Source organism: Patella vulgata, chromosome 8 (genome assembly GCF_932274485.2).
Source record: "Patella vulgata chromosome 8, xgPatVulg1.2, whole genome shotgun sequence".
NCBI classification, from domain to species: domain Eukaryota; kingdom Metazoa; phylum Mollusca; class Gastropoda; family Patellidae; genus Patella; species Patella vulgata.
The window spans coordinates 32370756-32392629 of NC_065886.2; the positions used below are offsets into that span (position 1 = coordinate 32370756).

Genomic DNA, 21874 nt, shown 5'->3' on the forward strand with positions numbered 1-21874 from the left:
TTTAAGTTAACAATTCGATCAAAAAATGAAAATTTAAAAAAAAAACGTAGCGAATTTAAAAACGTAATCAGATATCTTATCGATGCTTTTAAACAAAAACCGTGGTCCATAAATTATAGTCCTATTATCAACAAGGTCCACTTGATTTTTAAATTTCAAAATGGACCAAATAACATTTCTGCTTTAATATAAATAATCCGTTGAAACGAAGACCTCATATACCAATCTTTACCTGTAAGAAAATCATCAAAATGAAATGGTTGTTTGTAGTAGCGCTCGTAGCAGGTACGTAAATACTATGTCCAATTTTACTAGAAAAATACTGGATTCCCTGAAAAACCCTCATGGAGCGTATACATGACAAGAATGTCAGGGTTCCCCTAATCGACAGCCCGACGATTAGGGATATCTGCACGCGTGACGTCAAAGATTGAGCGCTTGATGTACATGTTAATAAACTTGACGAAGAGTTAGACGTACAATACCGTCTGAGATAAAATTCGCGGAGAAAGACGCGGGCAGTGGATAATCCGAGAATTTAATTAGGATTCGATATATTTTGTAATAAATAGTCAGCGATTAAAGACAACATCGTCTTGTGTATGCAATGAATTCTCCTCCGACTTCGCACCCGTAAGTCTGTGACACAGACATGACCTCTTTTGATCGATTTTTTATAGCAAGTGTATTCCTTGACAATTACAATGTTTTGAGAAGGATTTGAAGCAAATTAATTAGTTTGAATATGTTTTTAGGCCAAATATATCATCAAATCACCCAGTTTGTACGTGGGAATGTATTTTTAACGTCCTACTGTTCTGCTCCGACTGGGTTAATAAAGACGGGCATACGCCACGCAGTGTTCTATGAGAGAAATTTTGCACGGACAGCGGCGCTAATGCCTACTTTTATATCGAATTTACAACTGCCAAGGGATCTTTTCGTGTACGCCAATGTGTACACGCGACCTCGGTTTTTCGTCCCATCCGAACAACTAGACGTCCTGTACCACTGACAAGGGGAAACCACGACGGAAAATCTCGATGAACTTTCTTGGCCAATGCCGGGAGCGAAACCGCGACCTCCAGGCTAGCGAGCAAGCAACGTTCCCTCCTAGCCACCACCCCTCCCCTCCCTTAGTGAATTAACCATCATAAGAATAAAAGCATGTAAAATAATATCTTTCTCTTTTTATTTATTTCCAGCTGTATGGATGGTAGAAGCTCAACCTCAGTGTCGTGACGACCACGAATGTGGAGGTGTGATTCTATGTCAACCTCACGAAGAACATTTCTGTGATGTACGTGATGGAAGGTGTGCATGTAGAGGTTAGTACTGAAGCCACTTCATGATACTAGGTAGGGAGTAGCGGTGACTCAGCGAGTAAGACGTTGAATCGCTCGATAACCAGGAGGTCCGGGGTTCCATCCCGGTGTTTACCGAGAAAGTACCTCGGGTTTTCTGGCGTGCAGTAGTACAGGACAGAAGGCCTAGCAAGTAATGGGCCAATGCCATCTTGTGGTTCAGATGTGATAAAACCCGAGGTCGCGTGTACTCGAAACAAAATTGTTCCCGATGAGTCGAAATGACCTAATCTGTGTACAGTGGAATCGTAATTGACCAATGGATTTAAATTTAAAACATGTATAAACAGTGTCTATAAACACTGTTTTTCGGGCATCATAAATATTAATTGTTTGGTCAGTTTTCCGGAAAGTTAAATATATGATGTCCGACGAATGCAGCTCCAAGTTTAACAGTCCAATTGATTGGTTGATTGGAAGTTAGGTCTGCAAGGAAAGGGATTTCTGTTGGAACCCTATATAAACAAGGCTATATTGGACAGATTTGAAGTTGCACGTTGTACTGTCAGCATGGAATAACAGGAAATATTTTCATACCCCAGATGTAACGGCTCCATGAACATTTCCGTGCATTATCATTTGTTTCGTCAATTTTGTCGGGTAGTTAAATGTCTGGTGTCCGATGAGTGTAGCTACAATAATCTGATTTGATTAGAATTCAGGTCAGTAACATATGTAAAACTATATTGGACCAACTACGTGCAGGCTGGAATAGCAGGAAAAAGCTCTACGATTCAAAATGTTCTCAGCGAATTTCCGGCGCTCACTGGCGACCGATTCCCAGTAGGCCAATTTACAAAATTTTAGTGCGCTTCGCGCTTGCGGCGTCCGCTGATTGCCTCTGCAAACGTGAAGTTTTTCGGGCCTAACATTCATAGGACCCGATGGTAGTATATACTTTACCTGGCAAAATCCAGATACGAATCAGATCGGACTTCAAAAGGCAAAAATGGCATTTTTTTGCCTCAAAACAACTACAATTAAGCATATAATCCAACCTGACACGGTTAGATCTATTTCAAGTTTGGTCATGAGATCATGAGATGTAAACGCGGCTGGTGCTAATCCTAGCCCTAATCCTGGACCTAGACCTTTCACTTACCCTAACCGACAATTCCACTAAAAATCATGTGCCCTAACCTTATTTACATCTAAGGGACCTTGACGAAATCTTGACACATCACAGTATATTTCAAAGTTCTTAGCTACGTTCTCGTAGCTAATCGCCCGTATGCCTATTCGAGTTACCACGTTGAGTAACGTATTTAAACTATATTTATCTGTCCTGTTTTCAGACCGACATTTTGTAGGAAAACGACAACAACACCCTTGTCGAGACGATGGTGAATGTGATCATGGCCAATGTAATGCTAACTCAGAAGGTTTCTGCGACGAGCATGGGATTTGTGGCTGTCGAGGTAAGTACGTATGCCACTTTAATGTCATAATGAAGCCATGGTCAAACCAACATATATTACATTGAAGCCGTGGTGAAACCAACGTTATTACAATAAAGCCATGGTCAAACCAACGTATATTACGCTAAAGTCATAGTCAAACCAACGTATATTACGCTAAAGTCATGGTCAAAACAATGTATATTACTATTAAGCCAGGACTAGAATTAAATTGACTCTTTGATATTTTTATTTATATGGTTATAATTGTGTAATGCTAGTCGGAGTATCTTGCCATGACGGCGGTGGTTGCGCCTTAATTAACATGTCATATTATAATTTCAGACCTACCTCATTGTGGAGATAATCGTGACTGCGGGCAACTGCAGTGTGCACCTCATGAAGAAGCTTTCTGTGACGCGCAGCATGGCTGCCATTGTAGAGGTAAGTGCGTAATGCACTTTACACAAGATTCTAGAATAAAGCCATGTTTAAACCAACGTATATTAGTATAAAGCAATGGTCCTACACTACACAAGAATATTATGTGGCCATGTGATATTGTGACAGGACTCCTAAACGGACCACGCTTCAAAATCCCGGGGAACATTCTAGGCCAAAACCGAAAAGAACCACGGATTTCCTCGTCAGTGGACCATGGCCTCCCTTTAAAGATATTGTCATGTGTGATTTGATGATATATTTGGGCTTAAAACACGTTCAAACTAATTAATCTGTCAAAGATTTGTTTCGTATTCTCGGGGAGATACCCCAAGCTGTACATAAACTGGTGTTATAAGCCACGATTGTCACCCAACTTCATTGAGGGAGGGCCCAATCTTCACAATGTATTTTTCATTACTTTCTGTCCATTTACCATACATATTGAGGCCTAAGAAAATTCTTAATTAATTTCAGTCAACTTCTTTTTCCGTCGTCTGTACGTTCACACCCGACAATGTTAAAAAAAACCGCCTAAATATTTGATCAAGAAATAACAACCGCTACCTCAGTCAATAAGTTGGCAGACAACAGTCGTATTGTCAGTAAATGATTCCCTGACATTTTTGTCCAGTGCTTTCCCCATGGGAGTGGTTGGTAATCCAGTATTTTTCTATTAAGATTGGGCGTCTATACTTTCCATACATAATTGCCATACTTTTATTGGAAATAACCACTCGGTAAGTTCTTTCGGGACAATGTATCTTTAAAGTTAGACCCGAAATAACCTACTTTGTGTCGAATGGACATTAAACCCGATTTCTCTCACTGCCTAGATGTCACCGATATTTATTATTATTATTCAACTGTCAATAAGTTGTCCAATCTGTACATTAAAGGACAATATTGGCGCCAGTCACTATCACATTATGTGATAGAGCTGGTTAAACACATCCAAATATAATTTGAACACAGAGATCACTGCTACGATAGCTGAGTAATACAGGTTTCCTGAATCGGAAGTGACGAACGCCAAAGGAAAACACGAGTCAGCTCTCTATATAACTGACTGATGTGACGAGTGATAACAGATACACGGCCGAGTTTCTGCTCACTAATAATTCCTTCGAAGACCAAAAGTTGTTATATGGGACTGTAAGAGGATATCTGACAATTCAATAAAGTAATTGAATGTCATTAGATAAGAGAACACGAGAAAAATAGAAATAGTCCCCACATTCTCTTGTTTATATTCATTCTATACACGGTAATGCACGGACTTTTTCTGTTTTTCTTTCTCTTATCTAGTGGCAGTCAATTCTTTTATGAATTGTCAGATTCAGGAAACCTGTATTACTCAGCTATCGTAGCAATGATCTCTGTGATAAAATTATATTTGGAACGTGTTTAATTGGTTCTATCTCATATTGTCCTTTAATATGGCGTCATTTCAGACTTGCCGGCAAATAATTGTCGAGACGATCGTGAATGTGACCATCTAGCACACTGTGGTAATAACCAAGAACCTTCCTGTGACCAGCAGGGAACCTGTATTTGTAGAGGTAAGTTCGTAATGAACTTTATGACGCAAGATACTGGAAAAAAACCATGGCAATGTATATTACAATAAAGCCATGGTCAAACCAACCTATATTACAATAAAACCATGGTCAAACTTTAAAACGTAAATGTAATGTATATCAAAACACACATAATCCTTCTATGTAATTAACACTTTCTTGAACGGATATGACCTTTGACGTGGAAGCGGATGCTTAGCCTCATCTAGTATAATGTGAAAATGTATTTAATTTGTGTCTGTTATTTGATGTTTTTCAGACCGACCTGTCGGTTAACGACAGTGCTACCATTGGGCAACACCAGAATGTCAACAAGGTCATTGTCATCATCTGTGAAAATAAACTTTATAATTTTTATTCGACATGGAAATCTGTAAACATGCCTTATTTCATTCATATTCAGAGTAAAAAACCAGCTAAGAAAACGTGTGTCTTGAAGATCTGACAATGTAATTTGTAGAATTGAATGCACATTGTCTTTATGTTGGAGAAATGAAGTAGGGATTAGCGTCCTATTTTTCTGTGCCGACTGGGCTAATGAAGGCCGACAAATGCCATACACTACAGTGTGGCCCCATGAGGAAACTTTTGGCAGGAAAATGGCACTATATGGTCTACTCTTATATCGAATTCCAATTGTCAAGGGTTCTTCTACGTGCACGCCAGTATGTACACAGGATCTTGCTTTTTGTTCCCACTTATATAAACGCTCCAAGTCAACGTCAACAAGTCGGGAGTGTCCATTTTGTCAGATCGACTGGGAGAGACTTTTACCAGTCCATATTGTCAGGCCAGCAAGGACTCGAGGAGAGTATATATTTCGACTGGTTGGGAGAGTCTATTGTCAGGTCGGTTAGAGGGGGGGAGGGGGTATATTGTCACCGTATGAATCGTATGACGGCCAAAGATTATTACACAAGTGTCTGGACCACAAGTAGGAAGTCCTCCTTTATTTCATTTTAGAATGGATCACCAGGAGAACATCATTGTACAATCACAAATGTCTATCCCATAGAAATGGAAATAAGAATAGACTCTATAGCTTGTGCCTGTTTGGTTATTGCGGAACTGCCAGAACAGTAGGAGGTTAAATCTCATTTCATTTCCCTCAAAGAATACTGTAAGGCCCGTGTCCGTCTTTGTCAGTCTGGTTGGTGCTCGTCTTTATTAGCCTGGGCCCTGTTTCTCGAAATCTTAACTAAAGATAAAATCCAAATTTTAGTAGCTACTTAAATTTTGATTGGCTGAGCACTAAAATCAATCTAATATTATCCAATCAAATTACTAAAATTTGGATTTTATCCTTAGTTAAAATTTCGTGAAACTGGCCCCTGGTTGGTGATCGTCTTTATCAGCCTGGTTGGAGATCGTTTTTATCAGCCATGTTGGTACTCGTCTTTATCAGCCTAGTTGGTGCTCGGCTCTATCAGCTTTGTTGGTGCTCGGCTTTATCAGCCTGTTGATGCCGACAGTAAAACTAAACCCTGATTTCATTTCGTTTCATAATAGACATGAAGTACAATGATTACTTCTTTATGAATCACAAATATCATATACAAACTATATTTGTTTTATTATACATATATTTACATCAGTATCGATATATTATGTAATTAACGAAATCTATATCAAAGTTTAATTCTGAGAAATTCTAATTTTATGGCATGAGAATTGACTGACAGATAAATTTTGCAGCCAGTCAATTTCACCCAGACAAATATGAGTTAAACCAGAGCCTTGCTGACAACCTTGTAAACTGTGCAGTAGTTCCTGGATCCACATGAACCATGCAGTAGTTCATCGACATTAATGATGCGTCATGTAAGAGCTAAATCTGCCTATTGTAGGTCTTTATTTTGGCTTCATAATCTTACATAATGCATCTTTAGCAATATGATACCTAAATTTTACAGGTTTCACAAAGACACATTATCAACCAGTGTCGACTTGGTTAGTTCACAGAATAATTATTTCCTGGATATAATTTGTTCAAAGGAAAGCACCTTTGCAGTTTCCTTCAACCCAGGTTCAGATAAACAGGACACTATCAACCAGCATAGACTTTGTTAGTTCATACAGTAATGATGATTTGTCCGATGTAACCCCATGTTCACGAATCACTATAGGGTTAAAGACATCAGGATATCTAGAATCTCAGTGTGTTAATACAGGTTCAGCAGTTAGTCTATACATCTAGCACTGTTGATGACTAAGGCATTCAATGGTGCCATCTTAATTTATTGGGAATGTTTACAATTTTAAATTTAACAGCTGTTTCCACAGACAATTTAGGCATAAGCAAAACATAATATAGACCTCACATTCAGCAGGGGCTCCACAATTCTTTTTTTATCTTAAATACATTGCTATTATGTAAATGATTTAGGTTTTTTGTGGTGAGACAAGGTCCTGATTATGGACCACTTTCTTTCGGGACCACTTTCTTTAAAGTTTGCCTTTTTAACAGGTCTCCTAAAGGCTTATAAAGCTTAGGCCACACCAATATAATCTTTCATTCTTCACCAATACCCTATAAGAATTACACTTCACATCAATAAATTAACCACCATTTCACACTATGATTAAATGTGCTACTATTTGTAATTGATTCACATTAACCACTCCTTATGGTCACATGTATTCGTCCAAATCAAAACCTTCCGTGGCCTGATTTTGCGTAGGAATTGGTTCAAAGTCATCGCCATCACTGTCTGATTCAGAAACTTGGAGATCGCCTCCGATATCGGTTTGTTCCTGACCCTGGGCTGCTTGCTGAGCTAAGGCGCTGTTCATAAAGAACTCTGTAGGATCAAAACTATTTTCGTCAAAGTCTTGAACCTCAGAGACTTGTTGCTGAGAGAACTCATTGTCCACGGAATAATATTGTTGATCTTCCACCACGTAATCCTGGTTCTCTTCCGTCTCCTCGTAATATTGTTGTCCCTCACCATCCCCTCCACTCTCCTCTTCACTGTCACTTAGTTTACCTTAAAAAACAAGACAAAAAATGAATCATTAGAATTCCATAACTTTTGTAACACTGAAAAGGTGCATCATCACTATACGCCCCAAGCTTTCTAAAATAAAGCCTCTAATAACTGGACAGCTGAAACAACTGCACAAGTCGAGTGCTCGTAGGGGTCTTCAGCAGTTGAACAGGCGACCCTACTCCTTGTCACATACAAGCAGGGAATTGAAACCATGCAACTTCATTCAATGACAGACCTGAATGGGGTTTAACAGCAACTCGACAAACTAGGTCATTTGGGGACTAATATATGGTTTATTTTTTTATTTCAATAATTCGCTTGCGCATAGGGGTCTTTAGCAGTGGGAGGAAACCGGAGGATCCGGAGAAAAGCCACGAGGTTGGAGAGGCACCCTACTCCTCGTCACGTACAACCAGGGATTCGAAACCACGCCAGTTGACTCAATGACAGGCCTTATGATACAGCGCACACGTGCTAACAATTCGGCCATCCAATTCCCTCTTACTTTAAATAAAAGTTAGATTAATTGGTAACCAGCTAATTTAAGAACATGATTTTTTAAATGTTGTATTGTTCGAAATGTGCAGGTTAAGATTTAATAAATGTTTTAACTCTATGCAAAGACTGGAAGTGGTTGTTGTGTTTTGTTATAAATTTATAATACTATTGCTGCTTTAAAAAAAGTTTTTATAATTATATAATTGAACTGTACCTAATGGATCTTGTTTTTCTTCCCATTCACCACCCAGATCACTTGGTTCTTCCTCATTATCGGTCATCTGTAGATCTTTAGCTAATTCATCATCATTCTCCGCCATAGAACTATCACCCTATAATATATACATAGACAGTGATAACTCAACAGATGGACTTTAATATTGTCAGAGGGAGAGAGAGAGACGGGAGGGGATACAAACTACAAACTACAACATGGTAGGGGTCTTGAGTACTGGGAGGAAAACAGAGGGACTGGAGAAAACCAACCAGGTTGTTACGTACAGGCAAGGAACTGAAACCATACCACTTGACTCAATGACAGACCCTTTAACCCATCCACCCCCATTCATCGAGTACACTCATTTTCCTGTAGTTTTTAATCTAATAAAAAAATAAAATAAAACACCAGATACAAGATGATGGTCTATAAATGTACTTTATAACATCGACAGAAGTCTGACCAGATTCACGGATGGCTACCATTAAAAGTGTTTGTCTTCATCACGCTAAATTAACAGCCTTCTAGAAATCTGCTACTACTTCACGCACAAATGATGTCATGAGATTTATTTTTTTACTCAAGATTAAAAGAAGGAGAGTTAATTTGTCTCAGATTTTTTTTATTAGACGTTAAAACTAATGAAGAAAATGGTAAGTGTGTGATTTTTTTGGGTGGATGTTATTAATGAAACACATCTTGAATAAATTGATTAAGTAGTATAAAAGTAAAGGGGTGGAGACACAACATGGTGTATGAGATAATGATGAACTAACAATATGGTGCATTCACAATAACATCTTCCTCGATGGCCGAATTATTTACAATAACATGCTTAAAGAGGTATTAAGTCCATGCGAACCATAATAATTTATCTTCATTAAACAGCTTATAAACACACTAATTGTTGAATATGTAGATTAAACTGTAAAGATGCATTATGCTCTTGAGCTAAATCCGCCCACTGCAGGTCTTTCATTGGGCCTTAAATGTTATCTAAATTATTAGTTAGGCATTTATTAACATCAGACTATAATAATGGGAAGTAGATTGGAAGGGTTCAGCCATTCAATGATTTAATTTAAATTAAAGATGGAGAAGTAAGGCTAAGACTCGAATGACCAGTACAGTGGTTATGATAAGTTTGTAGATGACCATGTATGATATAACTCCATGCTGGGTTTCATAAATTAACAAAATTGTTGCTACTTTAACTGGTCTAATTATTTACAATAACTTCTCCATGACCTAACTGGTTATAATCAACCAGACACTCTACTATAACAAGTATACTTTATCTGAACTTGTACTCTAGTGATTTGTACTCTTCCAATCTTAAAGTGGCTATTGAAATTCCGAACTTATCTGATAAATATAAGATATTTATTTCTACTTCTAAAGACAGGTTGCCATCCAACAAAACATACACTGTAGAAAATGGGAGCATTTAGACGACACTCAAACCTGACGAATAGTAACAACCCATGAAGTAATTATCAGAAATAATTAAAATCTGATTGGCTTCTGGTTCTACCTAGATCTAACAAAACATGTACCAGTAATCAGATGATTAGCATCCACAAGTTTTTTCGAGGTGGTCAAATAAAATAACTATAATTATTAAAAGGCTTCTCCTGTTTCAACCTCAAGTTATTCAGATGATAGCTTTAAACTATAGAGCAGGGCGTCAAATTTATTTTGATTCAGGGACCACATGAACTAAAATATTACATCAAAATAAGGCCAAAAGTCCTTGAACTTTACTGAATTCTAAAAACAAAGCCAAATGTCCTTGACACAGGTAATTTTTTCAGACTAGTTTCCAAATTGCCAAGATATAATATTGAACACAACGTTCTCTTGTATTACATACAATTTAGCTATCTAATCTATGACATACAGTACAGAGTTTCTAACAATTATTGACACATCAGTTTGTTGAAATTTGTTCCACGGTCCACATTTAACCCCATGGCGGGCCGGATGTGGCCCGTGGGTCACATGTTTGACACCTCTGCTCTAGAGCAACCACACGATTTATAAAAGTGATCGTGGGGTTATAACTCTAACAGTACTTATAAGAAATATTTGAAGAATCATAGACTTCTTTATCTCATAAACATAAACACCTTGTACATATTTGAAGTCAACTGGATGATAACTATAACAGCAAGAGCTTTTACACAATTTTTTCAAAATGATTAAGTGTCATAACCCTGAAAGCAATTATTGGAAATTCATGTCATAAACATAATGTTGTGTGTAAATCCTAAGAATCTTACTAAGATAAAATAACAACTGTGGACAACAGATTGACGGACGGACCAGGGTAACAACAATATACAACAACTTTTTGAACTGGCCATTTCAAAATGATATTATTTCTCAATATTTCACTAAAAGTAGAATTTTAACTTAAGTAATTAAGAGGTCAATACACTCATAAATTATACATCTTACAAGCCAATCAAATGTACAGACTCAGGTTCTGGAAAAATCTATTCAGATACACTATGAATAATAAACGTTATTTATTGTGCAGGTAACCCGATATTGATTGGAAAATTATGAAACAAAATAAAGACCATTAGCCCACATTAGGGAATCCTTCAAGATATTGAAGAGAAAGATAAAGAAATAGGTTCAATTTTATTTCAATAATTTGCCTGCACGTAGGGGTCTTTAGCAGTGGGAGAAAACCAGAGAACACAGCGAAACCGACGAAGTTGGACAGGAAATCCTACTCTTTGTCACCCACAGCTGGGAATAGAAACCATGACTCAATGACAGATTTTATGATACAACAAGCACATGTTAACCATTCAAAAAAGATAACAGCATATTAATAAACCATCAAGTGAATTAATTAGAGATTGCCATGCAACATGTTATGTTTGGTGATTATTCAACAAGTTTACCTGTGTTGCCATGCAACATGTTGTGTGCAGTGATTATTCAACAAGCTTACCTGACTATAGTTATTATCTATATTATTATCCTCATTTTCTATATCAACAAATTCAGAATCAGAATCCTCATGCACACTAGCCTAAAATATAGCAAGCCTCTAGCCTTAAAACAGGTAAGATACTCATTTAATCTAAGCCAATTTATCGCCCAATAATACATTCTACAGTAGATATAAGTTGTGTGATAAGTTTCATAGAGATATCCCTTTACATGAATTTGATTGGTCAGTTAAAAAGGAACTACTTTTTTTTATTTTCAAAGAATAGTTCATTTTTTATTAAAAGTAACTTCTTTTTTTATTAAAAAAAAACAATTTTTATTTAATTGACCTTGATGGAAACACTGGGTCAATATAAAGGTCATGGCTGTCAAAAAATGATGTATCACTACGCCTTAATGTAATCAGGTTCAGTAAAAGTGAAGCGTAATCTATAGCAAAGAATTAAATTTATTTATTTGTGCATGTAAGAAAGGATTGGGTGATAAATAAAATCTCCTACTTGTCCTTTTTGATATCAAAAAAGACTGGTAGGAGATTCTCTATATATACCAACCCTCTAGCTTTTAAAATAAAGCTAATGGTACTCATCATGCAAACTAGCCTATAGCAAGACTCTAGACTTTAAAATATAGTGAGCTCATGCACACAGGTCTAAAATATATAGCAAACTTCAAGCCTTTAAAAAAGGTATGGTACTCATGCACACAAGCTTAACATATAGTAACCCTTTAGTCTACAAAACAGGTATATGCTACTCATGCAAACTGGCCAAAAATATAGCAACCCTCTAGTCTATAAAATACAGCCTCCTCGGCCTTTAAGAAAGGTGTGGTACACATGCAAACTAGCCTACATATAGCAAGCCTCTAGCTGTTAGCAAACCTCTTGCCTTTAAAATAAAGCTACCCTCAAGCTTTTAAAATATATAGCAACCATCTACTTAGCCTTTAAGTATCCAGAAGAAAGGGATTTTAATCTGAGATTCATGAATAAGACAGAATGATTTCTGCGAAGTCTCACATATTTGGATGATCTGGCAAGGGGCATGCTTTTTATTAACCATGACGATAAAAGGTAACAATAATGATAATGATATAAATATGATGATGATAAAGGTAATGATAAGCTGTGTCAAGTTCTAATGAGTTTCTGAACCATATGAGTCTTTGAACCAGACAAGTCTTCAACGTTAAGGAATAAAGAGCTTGAAAATCCGCTGTGTCACAAAATTGACTGGATATGTTCTTTTAATTTGGAGAATTATATATATATATACCCTTGTTTATAAAATATTATTACCTGTCTTGATGTACTTGGTCCACCAAAATCATCATCTCCGATATCTCTCATCTCACCATCCATACTCTCATTATCTGTTTAAAACAAGTATAAGATATCAATAATAAATTACGGTAAATTACACTGTAATTCGGGTATCATTTAATCTTGTGTATTTAGTACTGTTTAATTCCTCTATCACGGTTAGAAAATAAACAACCCAATTGATTATTGATGCATAATGATTAATCTTTGACCAGTGGTCAGGATAAATTAAATAGTTGTAAATTGGCCACTCATTATCAAAATTAATCAGTCAGCTTTAAACTGGACACAAGTACAAATTAGATGATTTTTGGTGATTTTAAATGATTTTTACGAATTTTTAAACAAAGATTTGATATTAAACGAATGTGAAAGAAATTAGTGCTAGATACACAAGATTAAATGATACCGGGTTACAGTGTTAGATAATGAGTATGGGGTTTATAACTATTTAGTTTCTTGAGTAATCAATTACTCTGTTAATTACTCAACACCTTTTGAGAAAGTAAAAATTTGTAAACCCAACACTCACTATCTAATCTAATCAGACTAATCTAAACTATGTGACAGTAGAAACAAAATAGTTGTCTATGATTCTCAACAAATTTGAACAGTTTTCCAACAAGGTTTTGAAACTAAACATTAAATACAGAAACTACTGCTAAAACAGCACAACTACATGATACACAAGTTGTAGTGCAAGGTTCACTTCACATATGTTTCAAAAACATTACATCAACTATATCTATCTGGCTGTCTGTTCAGGGTTGGTGGCTACAATCAAGGCTGTTCCCGAGGCTGAAACTTGGTGTATATGGGTAGCTGTGACTGAGGAGTTACAGGCTTGGTGGGTATGGACTACCACCCCACGGTGGTATCCTTCTATTAACTACATATATAAGAGAGAGAGAGAGAGCTTACCAAGCATACTATCATCCGGATTAAGAGATCCTGTTATAACACTATCAGTATCAGCATATTCTAACTGAGCTTCATGACGACCTCTAATAGCTGTTTCTAAAGAATTGATATGATCATCACTCTACAATAAAACAAAAATATTGTTGAATTCGACTTGTCATGGGTTCTTTTACGTGCACGCCAAAATGCACCCAGGTACAAACAAGTGATGTGAATTTCATAGCAGCATAATACAAGTAACATCAAATTATGACTAAGTGTATGCATAAAGTCTGTTACATCCATGTTAGTAAGCGAGATTATCAAATAACTGGTCTGATTCCAATTTCTAACTCAGGGGCAAATAACTCATCTGAAACCGATCTCTTTCAGTAGATATAATATTACCAAGGTGAAAAACGGGTTGGAATTACAGGGGCGGATACAGAGGGGGGGGGGGCGAATTCAGCTGCATAAATTTTTTGTAAATCAACACTTTTTATGAGAAAAGTTTATCGACTGTGTGCTTTATCTTTTATCGTCAGATGTGGGACAGGATGGGCAGTCAAAGCACGAGATAATGATATAGACATTATGTGATATCACAATTAATGCTTTGCATCCATGAAATTGAATCACAATGTCATTGTATTAATTCATAATAAAAATTGACGTCAAATGAGGTGTTGAATTTCTCTGTTTAAGAAGCTCAATGTGTATGTATATACTCCAAAATGACGATAGAGACCATGCAGGAGGGGGGGGGGGGAGGTACATTGTCTCAGGAACCTGGCAAACCCCCTCCTGCAAAAATTCCTGGATCCGCCCCTGAATTAAATAATTGGGATCAAAGTTCACTACTACAATTTTTAAACGTCATCCTAGACTTGATATCACATGATCTCAAAATGTCTGCCTCCACTGCTGAAGCGTGGAATCTAACTCCTGTACCACAAGTTTTTATTTGTCTAACGAGCCCATCTAAGTATTCTGGGTTTTATTTTTAGCAAATATATAGCAAGCTACCACAGCTATCGGCATTTAAAACAAGTCACATGATCGACATAATTTACTTGCAGAATGGTATGTGTGCCCATTCATGATCGGCCGTAAAAACACACTGGCAAATTTTAATCGGCGCGATCATGCAAAAAAATACGCTTCGCTCGTCTGCCCATAGCATTAGGCATTTGGTGATATGAGAACATTGATTGACGTAACATAGATAACAATCACTAGCAACTGTAATAGAGCAATGGTTCAACAAGTATCCTTTTGACGTTATCAAGCACGTTATTTTAATATTTTACTTGTTAAAAATAAACTATTGTACTTACCTCTTGAATATTATTTTTTGCTATTTCTACAATTTTGCGACCAGCGGCAGTGAATGTACTATTAGCACCATTATATGTCAAACTATTCGTGTAGATCAACTCCACATCCTCAATAAATTCATCACGATTATGGTATTTATGACGTTCACAGTTCTGAAGAAAAGAATATAATTATAGTAAAACTTAATTCAGACGTACTCAATGAATGCCGTAATCTTGGATAATATATTCTTTCTGTCAGATACACAATGCATGTCTCTCCTCATGTGTAAAACACATGTTGACATTTAAAGTAAATAATTATCTATATTTCCATATGCAAAAGCAAAATCATGCAATCCAGAAAGAAACTAATAATGTATTTCTTTCCTGCAAATCAATATTTCACCAAAAAAAATACAGTTTTTATGTGAAACAAGGAGTTATGAAAACCCATGATGTTTCTAAATGATTTCAAGGTATTAATGGTTTGATGTTCTCCAGAATCACAGCAAGATTGAATCTTAAACGAGATCTTAAAATATTTGACATCTTCATATAATTAGTCCAATAACCCCAAGAAGTTCTTTAGCAGTGGGAGAAAACAAATGGACACAACTCCTAGTCTCTGTGCAAGTCTATGATGTAAAGTGAAGGAGTTCAACCAATGGGTTGCCCAACCTAATCCACCTAAGAAGTTGGAGACCGACCACTTCTTCAAAGCACCAACTAAAAACTATGAATGAACTGTTCTTAATAATAAAGAGCTGGAATGTTTTGGGGGGAGAATCAGAAAATATATAAATTTCACTTGAAGGAACAAAATCACTTGTGAAATGAAATGTGGTTTAACGTCCTACTGTTCTGTTCCTACTATGGGCTAATGAAAATGAGAATACACCATACAGTGCACTTTTGACGTGAATTTTGCCTGGACAGCAGCGCTATGGCCTACTCTTATATCGAATTCCAACTGCCAAGAGTTCTTTTACGTTGTCAATTGCCAGGCCCTCTGTCCTGCACCACTGACAAGGGGAAACCACGCCTAAAAATCCCTATGAACTTTCTCAACCAATGTAGGGACGCCAGTTTAGCCAGCCAAAGTCTTACTGAGCCACCGTGACTCTAAAATTCACATGTACATGCATACTCTTGTCACTGCTTGCCTTGACAAGTTTAATTCTTTTCTCGTTGATAGACAAATTATGGGAAATACGAGGGATTTTTCTAAAAGTAACAAATCTGATCATATAATACTAAATGTCTCAAACTGATCAGCAGTAAATGTCTGCTATCACTTAATGTGATGACATCGGGACGAGTTAATAAGCACTCACTAATTTCATCTGTATATTAAATTATTCAGAAGCAGTTGGAGGTATATCTGGATGAAAGATATTTCCTATTTAGTAGTGTAAATGGGTACGTAAAATAGCAAACGAGGGCGTAAAATGTGTAAAAGACACCAATTCTGCTAAGACAAGTTGTATTACTACGTCTGTTGTAAACAAGACACATCTCATCGGCACCATACAATGTGATGTCACACATAGAACTATAGTGGGTGTTAACTTAAAGGTCAGTAATCTTCCACACAAGATTGCAACTGTCTTTGAACTACAATGGCTATTAGAATTCTTTCCAAAACTAAATATAAAGACACACACAGCATGAAAGACAATTACTATTTATATTAAACTGATTAATGTCTATCTGACTTTTGTAATGCGATGCAGGGATATCAATGTAGTAAGGGTGTCTCTGGTTGGTCAGTATTAATCAAGTATTGTTTTTTTTACATTTATAGAGTGTCTTGTTATATTAAATCATTACTTGATAATGACTAGAGAAACCTAGTTGAAAAGTCACTTAGTAATAAACAGTAATTATATTACATAGAATCATAGTCTGTGTATTCCAGTTCAATTACTATAAATATGCCTTTGAAAAAAATTGATTAATTGCTCCTGATCTGTAACTTAATGAACATGTTTAAGTGGTTTCCATATTGTTTGTTTTTGTATCCACTTTCTGTGTATTACATGTAATTATTTTTTTTTTTAAGATTAAAATTGGCCTGTCCATAATTTTGTAACGATTATTGGATGTTAAAGTTTGTTTCATATGAAATGAAAAGGAATTTAAGGTTTTAATGTTCTGCTCTGACTGGGCTAATGAAGACAGTTCATATACATGTATGTAGTTTTTATGTTTCGTATAAAAACATATCTATAGGATAATCATTAGTAAGTTCAGGAGAATAATGACAATGTTACAACAAGAATAACAAGCGGTTGTCATGCAAGATATGCCCACATTTTGCAAGATATGGACGAACAAGCTAGTAAATAACTCAATTTTTCGAACAATCAAGGGCTATAATCAGGTGTCAATATCTAAAGGAACCAAGATCTTTGTGATATAAACATATATTTTAGGTTGCATAAAAATCAGACAAAATTGTTCCCTTGAGCAGGCCAACAAGCTGAAAATGCAATTTTTTGTACTATCAGCGGCAATAATCCAGGAAGTTAAAGGAAGGCTTTCACATTACCGCTGTGAAAAAATTTGAGACAGATGGATGAACCCATTTTAATAGTCCCTGCTTTCTCTGAAAAGCATCAGACAATATCTCATTAACTGTAGGACAATTATACAGTGAGACAATAGGGACAATAATTACAATATGATAGGAAGAATAATTATAGGATTGAGGACAATTCAGGTTAAGATGACTATATAAGAGTACAGATTGTCCAGTATAATTTGTATCAACCAGACCTGTAGAAATCACTTACTACATGTGGACTATGATTAATGCAGCCTTTCTTTTACATTGATTTATTACCCAACTCTAATCTTTTAATTTATTGCTTTATTGAGAGAGAGAGAGAGAGAGAGAGAGAGAGAGAGTTTAGCATTCACTGACACAAACTAGGACACAAACTAGGCCATCTCGGGACTAGTAACAATATGGTACAATCTTAATTTGATAATTTATTTGCACGAATGATTTTTTATGAGTCAAGGAAGGAGAGCCCGGAGAAAATGCGTGAGGCTGGGAGGCAACCCCAATGAAGACAGGATATACAGTGTACTATGGAAATTTTGCCCAGACAGCAGCGCTACGGATTACTCTTATATAATGAATTCCAACTGCCTAGGATCTTTTACGTGCTTGGCAATATGTACACAGGACTTTGATTTTTCATCCCATGTGAACGACTAGACAGTCGTCCTTGTCAGGCCCTCTGTCCTAAACCACTGACAAGGGGAAACCATGCCGGAAAATCCTCAAGAACTTTCTCAGCCAACACTGGGATCGAACTCGCGACCTCCAGGCTAGCAAACCAGCGTCTTATTCTCTGAGCCACAGGATATTAAACAAATTTTATTTTACTGTTGATTAGCGGTTTTAACAGAATTTTGAAACAAAGAAACCTTTAAGTTCTGTAATCCTGGTATATAAATACCATTGCCAACAATCCATCAAAGGGTTTAACGTTCTCGACACAAACTAGGTCATTTTGAGACTAACATACGGTTCAATTTTATTTCAATAATTTGCTTGCATGTAGTTGTGGGATGCGCCCCGCCCCTTGTTGAAACCACACCACTTGACTCAATCATGACTTTATGGTTTCACACATGTTAAACCACTAGACTGCCCAACCCCACATCCATCAAACATCAATGAACCAATCACTGTTAAATCAACAAATCAAATGGTTATCACACTCAATTAATCCCATACGTAAATATCATAACTTGCTAAAAAAAAATAAAACGCTACTCAATTAAACCTATGTAAATATCATAAAATGCTTTAAATAAAAACCTACCGTAAGATGGAATACCTTTCATTAAAATCTTGCTATTTCAGTTTTTATCTGCATTGAGACTTGTACACATTGTTGTAGTCTTCGACCAAATTAACAAGCAATTCATTTCGCTTGTCAAACCTTGACAAGAATTGCATTATTTGTCAATACGATCGTAATGGCTATGAAGTCTTGATACACATAATTTCTCAAGTTCAGGTAATTGTCACAAAGAACATGTCAACAAGATTGATTGGCTAAGATTATGAGAGAAAAAAAAACAAACGCACTCAGAACCCGGAAAAAATGGTGAAAGAATTCAAATCAATGAGAATTAAAGTCTTAGGTACACAAATCCTGCAGCATTTTCATAACAGATAAATCGATTTCAGGTTTTTCTTTTTTTTTTTTAAAAAGTAGATCGATATTAAAATATTGCCCGAAACGTACATGACGGTACATAATCTTTGATTTTGAATCACCCCGCATGTAAGTATATGCCATCTTCAAATATTAACCCAAAAGTTTATCGATGCACGACCCCAACAGTCCGAGAGTATGAATGGAACGAAATGAGAGAGAGAGAGAAATGGGGTTTAACGTCCACTCGACACAAACTAGGTCATTTCGGGACTAACATATGGTTTAATTTTATTTCAATAATTCGCTTGCGCATAGGGGTCTTTAGCAGTGGGAGGAAACTGGAGGACCCGTAGAAAACCCACGAGGTTGGACAGGCGACCCTACTCCTTGTCACGTACAACCGGGGATTCGAAACCAGGAACGAAATGATATGGGGTTTAATGTTGTTTGAATGGGAAGAAAAACAAAGGTCTACCCTTGTGCATAAGTCAGAATCACATTGCTCAACTAGAAATGCAAAAAATCTAATCTTGCATGTTCCACTTAGTCCAAAACGTTTTGGGAGGAAAAAGCCAGCTGAAAAAAACTGCAGCAACAATGTAAACAGTGGGATGTTGTAGAACGCCATAACAATATAAATATTCTTGAAATCTTGTTTCTCAAGTAAAATCAACTGTCACACAGCCCCTAATATCAATGGATCTTAAAAGTTATGATGCACCATTTTAACACTACAGAATCAAATGCAAGCTACAATATTGTCAAAGATGTATCTCTACAAGGAAAAGCAGTTAAAAAATAGTTTATTTCTGTTTAGTATTTACAAAGATATTTGGAACTGAAATCTCATCGATCTATGCTGCCTCGCTATGTAATAACCCTGTCGCCATTTTGTTGTTTACGAACATTTATAAATTATTGTGAGGCCTATTTAAATCTGATTGAATCCAAGCCGGGACATTATCTATTTTGATTTTATTTTCTATATCAAATATCAAATAATCATATTAGTGTGGATTAGGCAGCGAGAAATTTAATATTTCAGCGAAAAATGCAAATGGCACATGCTTACTTTAAAGACCATCATGAATAAGAAAAATTCTCTATAATCTCAATGCAATATCAGAGACATGCTGATTGCCTCATTTCCTTCTGTCTTTTATTTTCTGTCAATTTGTGTTTGTAAAATAATTCTATATGCTACATTAAATTTGTTAATCCACGCTCACTTATCACCAGATTAAAAAAACAAATCCTTAAATTAGCCATTTCTCTCCCACTTCCTGAACGTCTCGTGACGTAAAATTATCTGATTATTTACCAAATCATAAATCTATAAAACAGTAATTTATCAAATTACCTCTAAAGATATAAAATAACTGAATCAGCATATAATTTAAAAGGACAATAAGAATAAAATTTATGCGTGGTTTTTAAAGGGACACAATGGTGAAATGAAAAAGATATGGAGTTTAACGTCCTACTATTCTGCTCCGACTGGGCTAATGAAGACTGAATCAGCATATAATTTAAAAGGACAATAAGAATAAATTTTATGTGAGGATTTTAAAGGGACACAATGGTGAAATGAAATGGAGTTTAACGTCCTACTATTCTGCTCCGACTGGGCTAATAGACAGGCATACACCATACAGTGTGCTATGATAAGGGATATTTTGCCTGGACTCTTATCTCGAGTTCTAACTGCCAAGAGTTCTTTTATGTGGATCATAATTTGTACACTGGACCTTGTTTTTTGGGGTTTTTTTTGTTCCATCCAAACGACTATACATTGTCCCTTGCCAGCCCTTCTGTCCTACACCATTGACAAGAGTGAACCACGGCAGAGACTCCTGATGAACTTTCTCTGCCAATGCTGAGATCGAGCACAGAACCTTCAGGTTAGCGAGCCAGTGTCTTACTCTGAGCCACCGTAGCTTCCGTCCTGGATTTGATTGATGAAGAAGTTTGTTGGTAAGACTATTTTACTAGAAGTATATATTTTGCCTGTTAGTCTAGAATATTGTAATTTTATATCTAATACAATGCAATAACAGTGTTTAAATATCTTTAAAATTCAGTATATTTGTGAACCATATCTCATGTTGCTCCTTTAAAAAACAAACACTTTTGGAAATAATCTTATTGACGATTATTATGTTAAGCAGTTGAAATGGTAACGTAAATCTACTTGATTGCCTTGTGGCATCAATTGTCTATCTAATATCGTGTTGATGAAGATCTCCCGGTTGTCATTCTAGCCGTTGGCAACGGCTTACACAATTTGATTTACTGACTTATTACGGTTATTACAAGCGATGGAGATGTGTAGAGGATAAGACAGCCAAACAGTCTCCAATCTCAGGATTTAATGGAACAAGTATACAGTACAGAAATTAAATGAGATTTTGATCATATTCTGATTACGGTAATCCTTGTGTAACAAGAATATAAACAATCTACTTGTAGAATAGTTCCATAACATATCCTTGTGTAATCCATTAAACAATCTACTAGTTTTCAATGATATATGAGAATTATTTCTGCACAAATCATTAAACAATCTATGACAGCAGAAGCAAAATGAAATAATTTAGATGACATGGTAATTGAACAAATTTGAATAAACACAAAACTTTTATGGAATGTAATTAATGTATTACGTAGTTTAATGAAAAGGTTAATAATAGATA

The 21874-nt window shown here is 36.1% G+C and overlaps 1 protein-coding gene and 1 long non-coding RNA gene across 4 annotated transcripts in view; one reads left to right on the plus strand and one right to left on the minus strand.

Moving 5' to 3' along the window:
• Positions 1 to 227: 227 nt before the first annotated feature.
• LOC126830127 (uncharacterized) lies at positions 228 to 5146 on the plus strand. The gene is made up of 6 exons (XR_007683735.2): positions 228 to 285; positions 1206 to 1328; positions 2660 to 2782; positions 3107 to 3205; positions 4657 to 4764; positions 5042 to 5146. It is a non-coding gene; the product is annotated as an uncharacterized LOC126830127 (long non-coding RNA).
• A 1190-nt stretch (positions 5147 to 6336) lies between these two features.
• Positions 6337 to 21874, minus strand: part of LOC126829729 (transcription initiation factor TFIID subunit 1) — a 51307-nt gene continuing 35769 nt past the window's right edge. For 2 of the 3 annotated variants that reach the window (XM_056102781.1, XM_056102780.1), the window contains exons 37-42: positions 15019 to 15171; positions 13703 to 13823; positions 12758 to 12831; positions 11456 to 11536; positions 8485 to 8602; positions 6337 to 7769 (exon numbers count right to left, since the gene is read on the minus strand). In XM_056102781.1, coding sequence (XP_055958756.1) covers positions 7414 to 7769; positions 8485 to 8602; positions 11456 to 11536; positions 12758 to 12831; positions 13703 to 13823; positions 15019 to 15171 — 903 coding nt within the window. In that variant the 3' untranslated portion in view covers positions 6337 to 7413. The remainder of the gene's footprint in view (positions 7770 to 8484; positions 8603 to 11455; positions 11537 to 12757; positions 12832 to 13702; positions 13824 to 15018; positions 15172 to 21874) is intronic. The other variant, XM_056102783.1, reaches the window with a different exon arrangement.